The following is a 19,154-nucleotide window of genomic DNA, read 5'->3' as shown; positions in this document are numbered from 1 at the left end:
TCTCCTGCTGATGTTCAGGTGTGTATCAGTATGTAGTGTCTCTACTTTAAAGAGTCCTCTCCTGCTGATGTTCAGGTGTATATCACTATGTAGTGTCTCTACTTTAAAGAGTCCTCTCCTGCTGATGTTCAGGTGCATATCAGTATGTCTCTACTTTAAAGAGTCCTCTCCTGTTGATGTTCAGGTGTATATCAGTATGTAGTGTCTCTACTTTAAAGAGTCCTCTCCTGCTGATGTTCAGGTGTATATTAGTATGTAGTGTCTCTACTTTAAAGAGTCCTCTCCTGCTGATGTTCAGGTGTATATCAGTAAGTAGTGTCTCTACTTTAAAGAGTCCTCTCCTGCTGATGTTCAGGTGTATATCAGTATGTAGTGTATCTACTTTAAAGAGTCCTCTCCTGCTGATGTTCAGGTGTATATCAGTATGTAGTGTCTCTACTTTAAAGAATCCTCTCCTGCTGATGTTCAGGTGTATATCAGTATGTCTCTACTTTAAAGAGTCCTCTCCTGCTGATGTTCAGGTGTATATCATTATGTAGTGTCTCTACTTTAAAGAGTCCTCTCCTGCTGATGTTCAGGTGCATATCAGTATGTCTCTACTTTAAAGAGTCCTCTCCTGCTGATGTTCAGGTGTATATCAGTATGTAGTGTCTCTACTTTAAAGAGTTCTCTCCTGCTGATGTTCAGGTGTGTATCAGTATGTAGTGTCTCTACTTTAAAGAGTCCTCTCCTGCTGATGTTCAGGTGTATATCACTATGTAGTGTCTCTACTTTAAAGAGTCCTCTCCTGCTGATGTTCATGTGTATATCAATATGTAGTGTCTCTACTTTAAAGAGTCCTCTCCTGCTGATGTTCAGGTGTTATCAGTATGTAGTGTCTGTACTTTAAAGAGTCCTCCATGTCTTAAATGTAATCTAGGTTAACTCCCTGTTTTATTTAGATGCTTTTATTTTGAAGGTGAGTCTACGCTGTTGACAGGAAGTTGTTGTTGCTATGGAAACAACATGACGGAGAGTATGGTTCGGGTGCCATCGTGTGGCCTTCTGTAGGTATCGTACTTGCTTCGGCTGTTGCTTGGCCGTTGACCAAGTTCGGGGCCATCTTCGTGCGAAATTCACAATTCCATATTCGTGTGTCCATCTGCTGTCAATTTCGGAACAGTGTGACGCGGGCTTAAAGGAAATATCAACATATTTTTGTTAATTTTTCTTTCTGTTCTACCGATATGTTCACTTTGTTTTATGGGGTTTTATATTTTATATTGTCGACTCAGTTGTCTTGTGTCTTATCTGTCAGAGAGAAACCATTATTTATTTTATTTTAATTATCATACATTTGACCTCCTTGTGTCCATTAACCTGATCAAATGTTACATGTAGCTGCATGTACCTTTAAAAGTTCTTAACAAATAATCTGTGGGGAATTTCTTGTTGTTTGTTTTAACTTGTGATGTGTCATTTTGGAAAGCACTTAGAGCTGCATGTGTTGTATGAAAAGTGCTATGAAGCTTTATTATTATTATCGTATTTTAATTGTATATATAGCAGTATTGATAATTGTGTATGTTTGTCCTGCCTCAATAGAGACTGGCCCCACTGAAGGAAAATATGCCAAAAGCAATTACTGCTTCAATTAAATGGCGGTCCACAGTGAGCGTGCTACATCTAATTTATCCTGGGTAATTTTACAATCATATTATTATCTTTCTTCCTCCCTCCGCGGCTGTAAACACACATATTGTTGGTAAAGAACAAATTGAGAATGAAAGTTTTTGCAGGACAAAGAAGTGAATTATCATGAATTGTTATATTGAGTTTGTTGTGTTGGCTGCTGTGTAAATATAATCAATTAAACTGGAAACTGGAATAGATGAGCAAGTAACAAAAACATTGCTTTACTCTTTAAATAGAAATGCAACACTTCTATAGGGAACACTTTTCAGAGGGAAAAGCAACGAGCTGTCTGCTAAATAATGCATAACATTTATGGAATCGACTTCCAATTGTTATGACTATTCTTGGAAGAAGACATTATCACAGTTATGATGCTTCTTCTTGTGGCTTCCTGCTCCTGCAAAGACACCAAGAGGAGATTTTCTGCGTCTCTGAAAAATATGGTGTACTATATACTTACAGGAAGCTCAGAAAGAGACCTGCTTTTCAAAATAAAGGCAATTTAGAGTAACTGTATCCTTACAGGAGGCTTAGGTCTTAGGGCTTGTATAGAGGCATGTCTTTTCAAAATAAAAGCTCCATATTGTTACTTAATACTTGCAGGAAGCTCAGTAAGAGACAAGTTTTTCAAAATAAAAGCCCCATAAAGTTACTCTATCCTTGCAGGAAGCCCCTAAAGAGGCATGTTTTTCAAAATAAAAGCCAAATATGCTTCAGTGCAAGAATCTGAGGATGAAGATTGTTTTACAAAAATAAAAGCCCAATAGAGTTACTTAAACCTTGAAGGAAGCTCACAAAGAGGCGTGTTTTTCAAAATAAAAGCTCTATCGAGAAACTGAATCTTTACAGAAGCGCATGACGATGATTGTTTTTCAAAATAAAAGCCCCATCGAGTAACGGTACCCTTAGGCAAACTGTCAACCTTTCTCATAATGTTCTAGTTTTTCCTGACTATAATTTAATTGTTCCTAACCCTGATTCCTTGTTGTTGTTGTTATTGTTGTCCACATGATAAGAGATATTTATTTGTTATATTTCACAGTGGTTTCCTGGCTCTGGAGACTCACTCCGCCTCAGTCTCTTTCTGCATCTGCTGCAGAATCAGGTAGTGATATTTAGATGAGAAGAGGCAGCCAGGCAGGAGCACATGAGCTCCATATGGGCCTAATGATTTAAACAGCATTAAGTTTCTCTGCTTCTACGCACACTGCCCGGCACATTTCCTATTCACGCTTCAGCCACTTTTCCAATTGCTCAAGAAATCCTTTTCAGATCTCTTTAAGCCTGCGAGGCGGTGTTTGATTTTCTCTGCAGAAAAAACGTTTTTAAAGAGCTTGGACATCTGAGAAGCGGACACAAACCGCAAAAATACAGATTGTAATTATCTCCTATAGCTGTTCAAATCGACAATTTCCACATGTTTTGAAAGGCTTTCATTGAGAAAAGATCCAACATAACTATTGTTAATAGTTTACATATTAATTTCACAACTACATTTATTTGTATTATGTGTATATACATTAATATTGCATCCGTCAGAGATTAGTTTAGTATATTTTCCACCTGTATAAATCTGTTAACCTTTTTTTACTGACTACTGCCCATGTTACATACGTTATTCTACATGTTATTTTATTATTGCACCATTATGTTCTTGTTAAATTCTATTTATTTTTATGTCTTAGGTGTTAGTTGTTGGAGGAGACGGAGACATAGGATTTCCATATGCTGTTGTTGTGCTTTGACAATAAAGCCTCTGAATCCTTTAAATCTTTAAATCACGTTGACATTAAGGTTTATTTGTTAAGGTTTCTTCAAAACAAAATAAGTAGTGGAGACTTCCTCGAAACAAATCTAAGTTGTGTTGAAGTTAGTGCTGTACATCCTCAAACAGGAAGTAATTAAACTATCTAACAGGAAGTTACTAAACAGAAAGCCAAGTGTCACCCCTCTGATTTTGCTGGTTTTTAAAGAGCCTGTATACGAGGGAATATGACAACCGGATAAAAAAATGAAATACTGCAAATGGTTATTCTCTCCTAAAAGCTGTTCCATTTGACTCATTTGTGAAAGGTTTTCATTGAGAAACCATCCATCATATCCATTGTTAAGGTTGCTGCAACATAAAATCAGCGCGTCTGAAACAGAAAGCCGGGTCTCACCCCTCTGAAGTTGCTGGTGGCCTGGAAGAAGATGAGATAGTTCTTGGTGGGGTCCAGCGGGCTGTTCCAGAAGCCGTTGTAGGTGTGGTTGTCTCCCACGGTGAAGGGCGTGGCCTCGGGCAGCGAGCTGGGGGCCAGTTCAGCCGTGAAGTAATGCGGGGCCCCTTTAGCCTGAGCCTCGCTGTGGGAGGTGGGGGTCGGGAAACAGTCGACTCCGCCCAACTCCCTCCGCCTCAGCTGCCGAGACCCATCCTCCTCCACCACCACCACCTGGTACGCACTGCAGGAAGAAGGGTGGAGGTTAGGGTTTTAAAACAGATGAAAGTACTCTAAATAAAATAGACTAAATAACAGCAAGTGAATTACATTTTCAATCAGAATAAGAATTAGTAACTTGTCCTTTTTGTGAAAGTTGATCAATTTTTAAATACAATAAATAAAAGATAAATAAAAGAAGATTGCAAATTATTCATTCTTATAAATCTAAAGATATTTATAAATATATAAGGAGTTCAAAGAAGAAGTTAGAAATAAAGTAAATCACAATTTCTATATATTCATGTTAGTTTACTTAATTCCTTTATGTAATGAAATGTATTGTTTAATAGTAATATTATATAATTTGTGTGCAATATATTAATTTATTTTGGCCTTTAAGACTTAAAAAAAGTGGAAAATGGGGTAATATTGCAAGAATCACAGTCACAGGAAGGAACTACAGCACGGTCACATGACTTCACGTCACCACCGCTAAGCTAAAGGAGGCTAATGTTGGGCTATAAAGGAACTACAGCACGGTCACATGACTTCACATCACCACCGCTGAGCTAAAGGAGGCTAATGTTGGGCTATAAAGGAACTACAGCACGGTCATATGACTTCACATCACCACCGTTAAGCTAAAGGAGGCTAATGTTGGGCTATAAAGGAACTACAGCACGGTCACATGACTTCACATCACCACCGCTGAGCTAAAGGAGGCTAATGTTGGGCTATAAAGGAACTACAGCACGGTCACATGACTTCACGTCACCACCGCTAAGCTAAAAGCAGCTAATGTTGGGCTATAAAGGAACTACAGCACGGTCACATGACTTCACATCACCACCGCTAAGCTAAAGGAGGCTAATGTTGGGCTATAAAGGAACTACAGCACGGTCACATGACTTCACATCACCACCGCTAAGCTAAAGGTGGCTAATGTTGGCCTATAAAGGAACTACAGCACGGTCACATGACTTCACATCACCACCGTTAAGCTAAAGGAGGCTAATGTTGGCCTATAAAGGAACTACAGCACGGTCACATGACTTCACATCACCACCGTTAAGCTAAAGGAGGCTAATGTTGGCCTATAAAGGAACTACAGCACGGTCACATGACTTCACATCACCACCGCTAAGCTAAAGGTGGCTAATGTTGGGCTATAAAGGAACTACAGCACGGTCACATGACTTCACGTCACCACCGCTAAGCTAAAAGCAGCTAATGTTGGGCGTGATGACGTTTAGTCGAAACTTGTTAACAACCAGTGTTTAAATCTGCTAGTGGGGTATTTACTGACGTATTAACAAACATATTCCCAGCTCGTGTTAACCAGACCCTATTTAATGCTAAAAACCAAAAACACATACAAAACGTAGACATTTTATTAGAACTCCTTCCTGCACCAGTCGATCTGCCTCAAGCCTAGAGAAATATGTTTTGACTGCAGCTATAAACACAGTGGATGGATGCAGGCGTGTGTTGTTGTGTTGTTGTGTTATTGTACCTGACTGGAGCCCCTCTGGCCAGCGCCGGGCGCAGCAGCACGGTGATGGTGCTCTCAGACTCACTCAGCGGAGAGGGGATGTCTTCATAGTCAAACACCGGTGCTGAGGGAAGAAATCAAATGTTGAAATACTGTGGAAGAAATCCTTTAATTTTCACATTTCTAAAAGAGATCAAATATATGAATATGTATGATCCTGGGAGCCATTCTTTGGGAGCTTCAAACTTTGAACCTTGCACATTCCTCAGTATATTTTGAACATTGCTTCCTCAACAACAAACCAAAGAAGTTGTGATTGACTGATGCCAGCGCTGTTGCTTTCTGTAGATGTTCATCTGACACTTCCACATGAGGTGAAATAGCTTATTGGTTACAATCACAAGGTTCTTCAGAATCGAGTTCAGTGAGAAATAGCATCTAGCTCACTTAGCACGTAGCTCGGCTCTGACTTTATCGCAGATTCTGTGGATTTTTTTTGATATTGCAATGCTAAAAATCTAAGTGAATTATGAGTATTTATTTATCTAATAATAGACTATAAAAAAAATCTTCCAACGCTTCTCTGCCCATTCACTTTGAATGGGGGTGACGTCACTTAGCCTCGCTTTTCGCCGAACTGCATTGTGGGGAAGCAAAGCGAAGATTTCCAGGATTACCAGGATTTTCAGGATTCAAAAGTTGAGCAATGTTCAACTTCTGAAGCTGAGGTGGAAGCGTCAGCCAATCAAATCCCGTTTATGCAAATCTGACAGTACAAGCGCTAGCCAATCAAACCGCGTGCCGCAGTTCATTTCCTCATATTCCAAACGAGAAATTACGGTAGCAAATCACCCGGTTCTTTACGACCAGAACTATTTACCGGGATACAAACCGGAGGAACCAGGAATGGAGGGAGGTGGCAGAGACAGTGGGTGAAACTGGTAGGTTTTCGCCTGTTGTATCCAGTTTACTTCGTTTTAACATTGCTATTGCTTTGTATGTCGGGGCGGGAGATTCATGTGATTGGTTGTTGGTCGCAAAAAATCCCCAAGCTTTCAGACACGCCCACCTCCAAGATTTTCAAGATTTTTTCAAAGCTGCTGTGTGGACGGACTGTAACACTAATTATTACAATAATAAATATACATATAGATATTCTGTACATATGTAATGTTTCAGTAAAAGCAATTTGTCCTATTCTTATTGTATTTCCTTTTTACTTAAGATATTCTGTTAACTAATATTTTGTGCTGTCATTTTAAGAACGCAGCAAATATTTATATATATTTTTTAATATGTATATCTTATATTATCATATTGTATTTAAATGTTGTATTGTCTTTTCCCTGTTTTGTAAAGCTCTTCATGGTGCCTTTCTTGTATTAACAACACTATAACAAAATACTGTACTGTATTTCTGAGAAACATCCTTATTGTTTATTATTATGGCGCGTTGGGGCCTTAAAGAAGGAGAGTAGAGGGTTAATAACGCAAGAAAAACTGATTTCAATTGTGTTTTTGGGGGGAAGAAAGAGGTACATGTTGTTAGAATAAATCATGTAACCTTACTTGGCAATAAACCTGATTCTGATGTTGGAGATTAAAAACATGTAGCCACACTTCTGCATATTATTTCCATAACCTTTCCACCTCTACATGGAATAATAGCGCGCTATCTGTATTCATTACCCGCACATTTCCCCTGTGTACGGCAGTGTGTGGAGGCCTCCCACACACTGCCATTGACTGATGATGACTAGAAACAGAAAAAACAAGAGGCCCTTATAATATAATTAGGACAGATCTCAGAGCAGCACAACCTCAGCAAAGCTCTGGGGACGACCAGGTTGAGTGTTTCCGTCTCTTTTTACCTCACGCAGAGAATTAACTGGCAGAGGACGTAGAGGAGCAAATGGCTACAACAGATAAGCAGAAACAAAAAGGCTGGAAATGTTTCTGATGCAGAGTTAATGCTGGTTGTAAAAGGAAGTGTGTTCAACCTGGAAAACACACACTCACACACAAACAGCTGAGGGCTGCATTACACGGGGGTTTAATAAGAGGAGCGTTGGGTGGTGAAACCCAGCATGCATTAGGAAAAGGATTAATAGTGCAACATTAGGAGAGAGTGGGGAAGTTAGGGAGTCTTGGTGTGAAGTATTACTTGACTTATATTATGATTTTATCCAACTATGATGCAAAAAAAATAAAAAGCTGATGTGCCTCATACAGTAGCTTTATGTAGGAAAGTGTTCGGATCATGGCCCAGTGGCTTAATCATCTTTTTTTAGACTTTTATACAATAAAATACAAATATGAATAAAAAATACAAATAAATAAATAATGTAAAATCATACAAATTTAATTGTTATAAATAGTAACAATAACACATTTATTTTATTTTATTTTGGATAAAAATATATCTTTGAAGCATTGAAAAGTTTTAGTATCATTACATTACATTTCATTCAGCTGACGCTTTTATCCAAAGCGACTGCATTCGACCAAGAAGATACAAACTTGAAGAAAACAGAATCATATAAGTACATCAGGTTTCATAGAGCTAAAACATTTCAAGTGCTACTCAACTGGATTTAGATAAGCCAGCCCTTTGTTAGTATATAAGTGCTTTGTTATGGCGCATTTCCATTGCAGGGCCTCGCACGGCTTAGTACGGTATAGTTAGGCCTTGGTAGGCCAGGCTCACTTTATGCTGCGTTTCCATTACATTTGAGTGGGGTAGTAACTATAGTAACGCAGTGTAGGCGGAGCCGTGACGTCATCTTCAATGCAAAAAATAACATCAGCCGTTAGCTGTTAGCACTCAGAGCTCACAGCTCCTCATATCTGTTCAGAAACTAGACAAAAGTCAAACACGTACAAACCACAGCCTGTCTGTGTCATGGCGAATGCAGTCGCTGGTTTATTTATGTCTGTAGGCCGTTGTTGTGAGTGTGGACGGTCGGAGCATATACTGCGTTAGCTTAGCCGATCTCCATTCAGAAAACACACATTTTAAAAGGTTTTTCGCCTGCCGTCTGTCTGCAGACTTGTCAAAGCATTAATTCATGTTTTTGACTAACCGGTATCAGTATGTTGTTGCTTTGGCATCATTTAAAAATGTGTATTACAATTAAATCACGGTAAAATATCTTCATCTTGTTGTAGTTGTAGCCCCCTTGCCAGCGATTCTCTCTCTAGTTTAGCATACTCAGCCCGACTCAGCCTGGTTGTTGGCCCGCTTAAACCGCGCTCCGCACTGTAGTGGAAATGCGCCATTAGTATGTAAGTGCTTAGTTAGTATCTGAGTGCTTAGTTAGTATATGAGTGCTTAGTTAGTATATGAGTGCTTAGTTAGTATATAAGAGCTTAGTTAGTATATAAGTGCTTAGTTAGTATATAAGTGCTTAGTTAGTATATGAGTGCTTAGTTAGTACATAAGTGCTTAGTTAGTATATGAGTGCTTAGTTAGTATATAAGTGCTTAGTTAGTATATGAGTGCTTAGTTAGTATATGAGTGCTTAGTTAGTACATAAGTGCTTAGTTAGTATATGAGTGCTTAGTTAGTATATGAGTGCTTAGTTAGTATATGAGTGCTTAGTTAGTACATAAGTGCTTAGTTAGTATATGAGTGCTTAGTTAGTATATGAGTGCTTAGTTAGTATATGAGTGCTTAGTTAGTATATAAGTGCTTAGTTAGTATATGAGTGCTTAGTTAGTATATGAGTGCTTAGTTAGTATATGAGTGCTTAGTTAGTATATAAGTGCTTAGTTAGTATATGAGTGCTTAGTTAGTACATAAGTGCTTAGTTAGTATATGAGTGCTTAGTTAGTACATAAGTGCTTAGTTATTACATAAGTGCTTAGTTAGTATATAAGTGCTTAGTTAGTATATGAGTGCTTAGTTAGTACATAAGTGCTTAGTTAGTATATGAGTGCTTAGTTAGTACATAAGTGCTTAGTTAGTACATAAGTGCTTAGTTAGTATATGAGTGCTTAGTTAGTATATGAGTGCTTAGTTAGTACATAAGTGCTTAGTTAGTATATGAGTGCTTAGTTAGTACATAAGTGCTTAGTTAGTACATAAGTGCTTAGTTAGTATATGAGTGCTTAGTTAGTACATAAGTGCTTAGTTAGTACATAAGTGCTTAGTTAGTACATAAGTGCTTAGTTAGTATATGAGTGCTTAGTTAGTACATAAGTGCTTAGTTAGTATATGAGTGCTTAGTTAGTACATAAGTGCTTAGTTAGTACATAAGTGCTTAGTTAGTACATAAGTGCTTAGTTAGTACATAAGTGCTTAGTTAGTACATAAGTGCTTAGTTATTACATAAGTGCTTAGTTAGTATATGAGTGCTTAGTTAGTATATAAGTGCTTAGTTAGTATATGAGTGCTTAGTTAGTACATAAGTGCTTAGTTAGTATATGAGTGCTTAGTTAGTACATAAGTGCTTAGTTATTACATAAGTGCTTAGTTAGTATATAAGTGCTTAGTTAGTATATGAGTGCTTAGTTAGTACATAAGTGCTTAGTTAGTATATGAGTGCTTAGTTAGTACATAAGTGCTTAGTTAGTATATGAGTGCTTAGTTAGTATATGAGTGCTTAGTTAGTACATAAGTGCTTAGTTAGTATATGAGTGCTTAGTTAGTACATAAGTGCTTAGTTAGTACATAAGTGCTTAGTTAGTATATGAGTGCTTAGTTAGTATATAAGTGCTGTTTTTATTTATTTATTTTTTTCATTTTATTGCTCGAAATGGAGTCGAAAGAGATGAGTTTTCAGTCTGCGCCGGAAGATGTTTAAGCTTTCTGCTGTCCTGATGTCAATGGGGGGAGCTCATTCCACCATTTTGGAGCCAGGATAGAAAACTGACGTGTTTTTGCTGAAGGCAACTTGGGTCCCCCTCGTATCACACGGCAAACTCCAAACATTTGAACTTAAAAAACTATTTCCATCACACAATGGATCACCAGGAATCTGTATCTCTCAGGGCTTGTAGCTTCTTGACAGATTAACATAAAAAATGTTGTTTTAAGAATTTCAACAACACAGACAGCTTGAAATAGCTTCTACAATCATCCACACACCCGACTTGCTCCGACTATTTTCCTTATGGGAGAACATCAGAATAGCATGTGATGTTTCATCTGAGTAAACACAATTAGTGGAACAGCTCGCAGATACCCATTTGTAGATGAGAGTGTTTCTCGTTCCCCACAGACTCATCTCCCAGACCAATCTCCAGATCCATACCGCCAACCTTTTCTCTCGCAAACACGGCTCCTCTCATTTCTGAGCCGCTGCGAAGCCTTTGAATCGTAAACACAGACTCGGTTTGAATCTGAACAAAGCGGTTTTCACCCCGAAAAATACGAACATTTGCTGTTCACTATAATACAGGTCTGATGTCGTCCAAAGAAGGCAACGTGCGTCTGAAAGCTGTTTGTGCTGGAGCAAAATTAAGATAATTTGTATAATTTAAACATATATGCGCAATTTAATCAAAAGCTCTTCAAAGGAGGAAATTACGAGTTGTTACGAAGTCGTCTTTGCCATTATCTGCAAATCCTTAAAACACTTTTAGAAGGAAAATTAAGTCCCACATTATTTGCATGCAATTTATGTGAGGGTGATTTAAGACCACCCTGTCTGGCATCCTTTGCAAAATATTAATTCAATGACGGCAGCACTGATCCAGGTTTTCTGTAACTTTCTGCTGTTCCCTTCAGTGTTTACTTCCTGTCTGTCTTCTTCTGCTGTTCCCTTCACTGTTTACTTCCTGTCTGTCTTCTTCTGCTGCTGTTCCATTCAGTGTTTACTTCCTGTCTGTCTTCTTCTACTATTCCTGTTAGTGTTTACTTCCTGTCTTTCTTCTTCTGCTGCTGTTAGTGTTTACTTCCTCTCTGTTTTCTTCTGCTCTTCCCTTTAGTGTTTACTTCCTGTCTGTCTTCTTCTTCTGCTAATGTAAGTGTTTACTTCCTGTCTGTCTTCTTCTGCTGTTCCCTTCAGTGTTTACTTCCTGTATGTCTCTGTCTGCTGTTCCCTTTAGTGTTTACTTCCTGTCTGTCTAGTTCTGCTGTTCCCTTTAGTGTTTACTTCCTGTCTCTCTTCTTCTGCTGTTCCCTTTAGTGTTTACTTCCTGTCTCTGTTCTTCTGCTGTTCCCTTATTGTTTAATTCCTGTATGTCTTCTTCTGCTGTTCCCTTTAGTGTTTACTTCCCGTCTTTCTTCTTCTGCTGTTCCCTTCAGTGTTTATCTGTTTATTTGTCTCTCTTTCTACGGATTGATATGACCTCACATAGTCCTATAACCACAATGTCCTTAGCACAGTCTGTTATCGAGAAGTAACAGACCGCTCGCTGAATGTTCATTCTGACCAATCAGAACTGAGATTCAACTAAGCTGTGTAATAAAAGCAAATTACTGCATTGTTTCAATTTTGGCACCATTCTTTGATCTTCCTATTTCATATATCCTTTATTTAACCAGGTAAAAGTCTCATTGAGATTAAAATCTCTTTTTCAAGAGCGACCTGGCCAAGAAGGGCAGCATGAACAAAGTTACAACAGATAAAACACAGACAATACAGACAGACGAGCAATCACATTGAACAATGGATACTTGTTCTCTGTCCTTTAAGATGGACTTGAAAGTCACCGTAGTGATCAAATCTGAGAGTTTCAGCTCCTTCTGTATATTATTCCAAGCAGAAGGGGCAGTATATTTAAAAGCTTTTTTGAAATGAAATCTTGGGAGCGCAGGCCATATATACTTTGTTTTTTACACATATATGTGCACTGTTCAATTACTCACACACCACTATACACAGCAACGTCTTACCAGAGATATTGGTGGTGATTTCGGTGAGCGCCGTCTGCCCGAACCCCTTGGCGGTTCGGGCTCGGACCGACACCAGGTAGGTGGTCCCAGGATGCAGACCGGAGAACATGTGGTAGGTCTCGTTCCTTAGCTTGGACACCGTACGGCGGGGACCTGGCACGTTGATACCCGGGTCTGAAGACTCAATACTCTGGTAGCTGATCTGGAAACACGGAAAAGATGAGATAGTATTACAGCAGCTCTGAGAGGTTATAGAATGATGCTCAATTCTAATGATTAGGAAAATGCTAATTAGTTTAATGTATATCTTGTTTATTATCAAAGTTTAGCAAGTAAGGATGCTAACCAATGTACAAGTGAAGCTGAGGCTGATGGAAATGAGAATAGTATTTTACGTATTTGATTAGAAAACATAGTATGAGACATATTCAGATCATGACCTGATGATGCCGCTAGAGAAATATATTGGAAATAAACAACTCTGTACCTAATTGATGGACCGTGCCATGCCCAATTTCGTCAGATTTAAGGAACCAACATCCCATAGTTTGAGCCACGGATGAAAGAAGTATGATATTTAATTTGTTTTCCGCAGGCTTCGTGTTGGGCTACTTTAAAAAACCAGTCTCTGAAATGTCTTTTGAGCCACAAGCCCTGCAAGGAGGCAGAGCCTAACGTAAGCTTCAATATCATAGATCAAAGACAAGGGAGAGAGACACATCCAGACAGTAAAATGGATGTGCAGGTTACTTCACAATCCTATTCAAGAATTACTGCTTTCCCCTTGTGTGTTCATATAGGTCATATTACAGGAAGTATTCCCCAATTACACCATAGAAAGGTCAGATGAGTCTCACTGTACATGCCTGTAGAGCTACCTCACACAGCCTATAGCCCATTACTTACACTACCTGAGAGATTTAATTTAGATGGCTTTTTAATTTAAAGGCTCTCTCTAGAGAAATGCCTCCCAATGTATCCTGAGATCAGAGCGCTGATATGATATATCTCACGCTGCAGATAATCAACCTCAGGTACATTCAGTGTTATATCCTCGTTCTTCTGCACTGCGGGATAATTTTTCACTGTTTTCTCGATTAGTTTTAAAATAAAGCTGGTGAAAAAAGAAAAATAACTGTAGATGACAAGAATGAATGAAGACCAGACCCTGATCTTATTGCTTTTTTCTTGCAATTTGATAAATGTGTTCAAGTCTGTAAATCAAGATTCAGAAAGCTGAGGAAATCAGCCGGGCTGCTTGTAAAATTGCCCATTTGTCATTCTTGTTTTCTGAGATCAGTCAAAGGCTGAACACACACAGACACACACTGCGGCATTGACACTGCTAGCTAGCTTAGCAGTGAAGCTAACTTATGTACAGATGGTGCTGTTAATATAAGTGAATTCACTTAACAGTCAGATGTATGGAAATGACTCAAGGTGAACATTTTCTTTGTCTACACACCTCAAGGCTTTTGCAAGACAAGGGGACGTTTAAAGGGCGCTATTATGCTCACTTTTAAGTCTGTAATTATATTCAGTGTCTCTACTGGGACATATCTCCATGGTTTAATGTTCAAAAAGCTCTTTATTTTTCTCATACTGCCTCTTTTCACCCTCTGTCTGAAACCAGAGCCCAGTCTGCTCTGATTGGTTATGATGTATACCCCACCTTATCTTATTTATTCGCATTGCAGTCGACATTGAGGTAATCCATACTTAATGGAAAGTAATCAGGTTTCTTTCATATTTTGATAGTTACATTTTTTACCGGGAAACTAGTCATTGTTAGTGAATCTTTATGGTTTATTGCACTTTTCAAATTTTCTTTAGACGTAACCGTCAGCTAAATGCAATGTAATGTAAAGTAAAGTAAAGTAACCCTCCCAACCCTGTAGATAGTTTAGGAAAATCTTGAAGCATCCTCCTCAAAAAAAATACTGCTTGATACTTTTAAAGTGATAATTACCTCAGAAATCCTGATTTGCACATTCAGAACAGAAGTGATTGAAGCTAATCTGGATTCAGAGTGAAGTGACATCACCTGTCAATTCCTCACCTCGTTCCTCACCTCTCTCTCACTTTTGAATGGAAACTAAGGCGCTTCCACACCGGAGTACTTTTCCCCGGTACTTTTTCCTTTTAGTTCCGATAGTTCCTGGGATTTTGCGTTCACACCAAAACTGAGATCGTAGTTCATGAGACATGTTCCCCCCTTTTTAGTAGGGGTGGGCGGATCGATCCCAAAATATCGATACTTCCGATATTACGTTACGTTTGAAAATATCGATACTAGAGCCAATAGCATCGATACTTTTATACTTTTTTTTCCCCGTCTCCTCTACTCGTCAATTTCTTCAAAAAACTATGTGCAGACGAACACAAGTATATGCTCTTTTCTTCTCTCTCCGCTTCTGTCCTCCTCTCCTCGAGGCTCGCGCACGCGCAGCGCGCTCCCTGCCTGAACGCCGATTATCAAGCTGACAGCAGCAGCCAGCGACTCGCAAGTGCAACACACACACGCGCATGATGGCTGAGAGAAAGAGGAGCGTTGTGAGGAGCAATTTCACAACTGGCAATTAAAACTTAGCGAACTATGATGTGTGCAAGAAGACAGTTCGCTACTCTGGCCACTTTGTATTGTTATTTTTCATGTTTGCACTTTAAATTTGCAAAAGTAAAACGTGTATTTGTCTATAAAATCTCTCCTGTCTTTATTCATGAAAATGAATTCAGATTTAGTCTATTTATGATGATTTCAGCTCAAAAATCATGTCATGCAGCTCTCCCCTATATGAAAGTACATAAGACGCTTTTCATTTAAAAAAGTATCGGTATTGATATCGGTATCGGCGATACTGGCCCTGAAATACTTGGTATCGGATCGAATCCAGATGTTGTGGTATCGCCCACCCCTACTTTGTAGTGCCTGCTAGAGAGCAGGTACTTTCCTGTAGAGAAAAAAGTTCCAATTTCTGATTGGCTGGGCGAATTGCAAACCACGCCCCGTAAAACTCAGAAAGGTTTTGTGAAGCCGCCATTGTATTTGCTGGCATTAGCATAATTAGCATTAGCCCCGCGCAGCAAAGGAGAGAGAATAACTTATGGCAACACAAAATAAAACATGGGAGCGGTGGAGATGAGGAGGTGTCGGCGTTCTGGCGATTTACTCGGAAGGCTTCAGTAGAAGCTGCTGGGAGTCCCAGCAGCTTCTACTGAAGCCAGTCCCCAACTCCAGGGACTTCCGGCCGGGGACTTCGGGTGGCAGTATACGCCGTGAAGTTGTTTGCGGCCTGCCAGTAAACACAAAGCAGAAGAAGAAGAAGTGACGTCAGCGGCTTCATTTGCGTAATCTTCCCCCAGGGAACTTATTCCGGTGTGAACGCGATCTGCTCTTTAGTTACATCATGGGGGAACTAAGTGCTGGGAACTAAGTACGGCAAAGTACCCGGTGTGAAAGTGGCTCTAGTGTCTCTAAAGCCATGGCGGTTCTCCTCACATGTAAGCACAGAAAAAGCTCCAAAGCCCTCACTACATTACAAAGGTCTACGGTTGATATTGGGGGCATCAATAATGAATTAGAAACAATTAAAGGTGCCCCCTTGTGGAGGCTTCTCGTAAGCAAATAAGTAATTAGAGCGGTTGTCCCCCATGTAATTACAGCCTGGAGTCTGAGCCCGGTTCATTACCATGTGAAAGTGAACAGTAAATCCAGTGAACCGTGGAAAGTGGGTCCACTCCTCTCAAGTGTCTCGAGTTAAGCTACCAGCGTTCGGGCGAGAACCAGAATAAAACAAGCCGTGGGGAAATCATAGAGTATTTTAAGTGAGCAGAGGAGAGTTTTCCTTGCTTTGAGTCATTGTAGTGATTAAAAAATATATATAGACAGCGAAGAATAAAGTATGTGTACACCTGGAGAGGATTAGTGTGTGATGTGAAAGAGGCATTTGGATTTTTGTTGCATGACAAACAAGATTTTCTTTGGTAATGATAGTAAAAAATAGTTAATTTAAATTTGTTTGGGTTTAGACCTCATGCAGTACTCATAGTTGTATTTGTACCATTCATTTATTCCATAACCGATTTACTATTTGTATTTCGTTTTTTTGTTTTTTCTTCTATTATTATAGCTTTTATTATTCCTTCGGTTAAATAGTAAAATGAAAAATACTTGAATTTCTTCTATGTTATTCCTTTGGTTGAACAGTATTCATATCATCACAAATCTATTTTTCCAAACCTGTTTATTCTTTACATTTTATTCCTTAAAGTGGACCTATCATGCTATATTTGAATAATATAGTGTAGGACCATACCTATATAAGGCATATTTATACTTTTTATTTTTCAAAATACCAAACAGATCATGCATTTTAGCCATTCCTCATTTTGCTCAATTTAACACTGTCTTTGCATCATGGGCTGATTCTGTGAGAACAGCACCATCTACAGGCCTGGCATATGTACTACAGCGTCTCCAGCGCTTTCTAACGGCAATGTCCGTGGCTGTCTCCTCCTGATTGGTGGAGTTGGCCCAATAGCCGTAGCGCCACTTCTGTGACGTCACAGAAGTGTTAAAATCTGGATCAGTCTGTATCAGATCCGTTGCAGCCCCTTTTTAAGAGATTTGGGTATGGAGGAAAATAGAGAGGGTTGTGTTTTCTGACACTTGGTGAGTTCCCTGGAACACCGGGGACACATATTCATGAATAAAAGACGTACAAAAGTGCATTTTTCATGATAGGTCACCTTTAAATAGTTTTAAAAATGTTTTTTAAATTATCCGATTATTTTCACATAATACATATTTATTTAATTTTACTCCTTTGGTTAAATAGTTAAAAATGATTGTATGAAGTGTATATCATAAAATATAAATGTATGAAGTGACAACACTCATAACTCAAAATTCCTGCAATTAACTATAAAATAAAAAAATAATAAAATGCCCTACCTCGTACTGCGTGATGAGGCCGTTGGGCTCCACAGGCTCCTCCCACTTGAGGAAGATCATGTCATCGAGCGGAGTGAAGGTCAGCGACTCCGAAGCGATGCCTCCAGGAACTGAAAGAAAACACAAACCTCAGAAACAAACACTTTGTCCTCTGTCAATGGACTCTCACGGGGCATACCGGGGGGGTAAGAACACCTTTGACAGAGCGAAAAGGCACCAGGCCGAGGAGGAGGAGGAAGGTGGTGAAAGGAAACGGTGCTCTAACCCTCGGGATGAATTGAGATTCTGGCTCCTCCAGTCTGATAACAGAGCACCGCGTCCTGCAGCATGACACTCCATTTTTCTTCTTTAGCACCTTACTGACAGGAAAACAGCGCAGTGATCCAACCCGTGAACCGGCTCAGCAGCTCTCTGCATTTTTTATCTTAATGAGATGCATCTCCTTAAAGAACCTCTTTTTTTGTTGGTGCCAAGTTGCTGCAGAGTTGACTATAAAACTCTGAGGATAAATGATGGTTCCTCAGAGGGTTGTTGGCTCCGAGGGCCCAGCGGTAACACTTAGTGATAATAGTCTTCCAGCATTAACACGACAGAAAATGTAAATTAAGCCCAAGCTGAGAGAGCTGTCTGTGGTAAAACGTCTGATTTATGCATGCGTGGAAACATTATTATTATTTCAAAAATAAACCCAGGCACACAGGTGTCTTTGAATGAGTCATAAATAATGTGAAAAGATATTCAGGAAGATATAGAAATTAAAGATAAGAAAAACATGCTGAATAAAGGGAGAGTGCCTCATATAATTAGCAAAACTACCCTTTAACAATATGACTTTTTGGTTAAAGGGGGGGGGGGGGGGGTGCTAGTGGATCGCCGGAGCTGTTAGATTAACATTAACATGCTTATGGTAGTTGTAAGTGCACTGCCTTGCGGCCTGTAGCACCATCCTTGATGGAGCATATGTGTGGGCTGAACCTGCATTTTACAGGAAAGGAGTGAGCAGAGAGTAGAGTAGTTGTCGATTCTTGTTCTGTTTTCTGTGACTATCTGCCTCACCCGCTCAGACTTTGAGTTGCGCGCGCTACTAAAGAGACGTGTTACCATGGAAACCAAACAATGGCGTAGCTGTATTAAAGTCCGAGTGGAAACAGTCGTGTGTAAATCTGATTTTGTCAGAAATCGGGAGAAATGCAGGAGAAATATGACCCCGGGAGGAAACCGGGAGAGGGCAATGAAATCGGGAGTCTCCCGCGAAAATCGGGAGGGTTGACAAGTAGGGCCTGATTATTAAGTCACAAAGGAATACTATTTTAACATTGTTAGGGGCTTTACAACTACATTTTAGGGCTGCCATTGTTGTTCTTAATAAGTGTTGAATATTCCCGGCAAACAAACTGGATATAACAGACTTTTTGGATCATAATTCTAAAGCTCACGTCCGTCTCTCTTACAAAAATATTCAGCTTACGTGCAGATGTGTTTACAACATGTGTGATTTCAACAATTTAGATTTAGTCTGATGCCCTGCCAGACTTTAGCAGGATTCCCAGATTTAAAAAAACAAACAGGTAAGCAAAATGTCATCATCAAAAACACTGTAAATCTGTTGTTGTGAATTGTGCCTTTGCTGGAGGCAATTAACATAAGGCTATTGACATATTTGTGCGCTAGAATTTCAAAATACACAACCGGAAAAACCGCATGACGTACAAACAAATGGAAAGTGAGAAGTCTCCAACGAGGCGTTCTGGGGCAGCATAGACAGGTCTTTTC

General features: G+C 39.4%; 1 protein-coding gene across 5 annotated transcripts in view; it reads right to left on the bottom strand.

Moving 5' to 3' along the window:
* Positions 1-19,154, bottom strand: part of ptprua (protein tyrosine phosphatase receptor type Ua) — a 268,605-nt gene that overhangs the window by 82,236 nt on the left and 167,215 nt on the right. For all 5 annotated transcript variants that reach the window (XM_079654672.1, XM_079654673.1, XM_079654674.1 and 2 more), the window contains exons 9-12: positions 17,382-17,491; positions 12,428-12,629; positions 5,608-5,710; positions 3,837-4,116 (exon numbers count right to left, since the gene is read on the bottom strand). In XM_079654672.1, coding sequence (XP_079510798.1) covers positions 3,837-4,116; positions 5,608-5,710; positions 12,428-12,629; positions 17,382-17,491 — 695 coding nt within the window. The remainder of the gene's footprint in view (positions 1-3,836; positions 4,117-5,607; positions 5,711-12,427; positions 12,630-17,381; positions 17,492-19,154) is intronic.

The sequence above is a fragment of the Notothenia rossii genome (genome assembly GCF_949606895.1).
Source record: "Notothenia rossii genome assembly, chromosome: 10".
In the NCBI taxonomy this organism is placed as follows: domain Eukaryota; kingdom Metazoa; phylum Chordata; class Actinopteri; order Perciformes; family Nototheniidae; genus Notothenia; species Notothenia rossii.
Note: the sequence above shows the minus strand (reverse complement) of the source record. Positions and strands in the feature narration are given on the sequence as shown.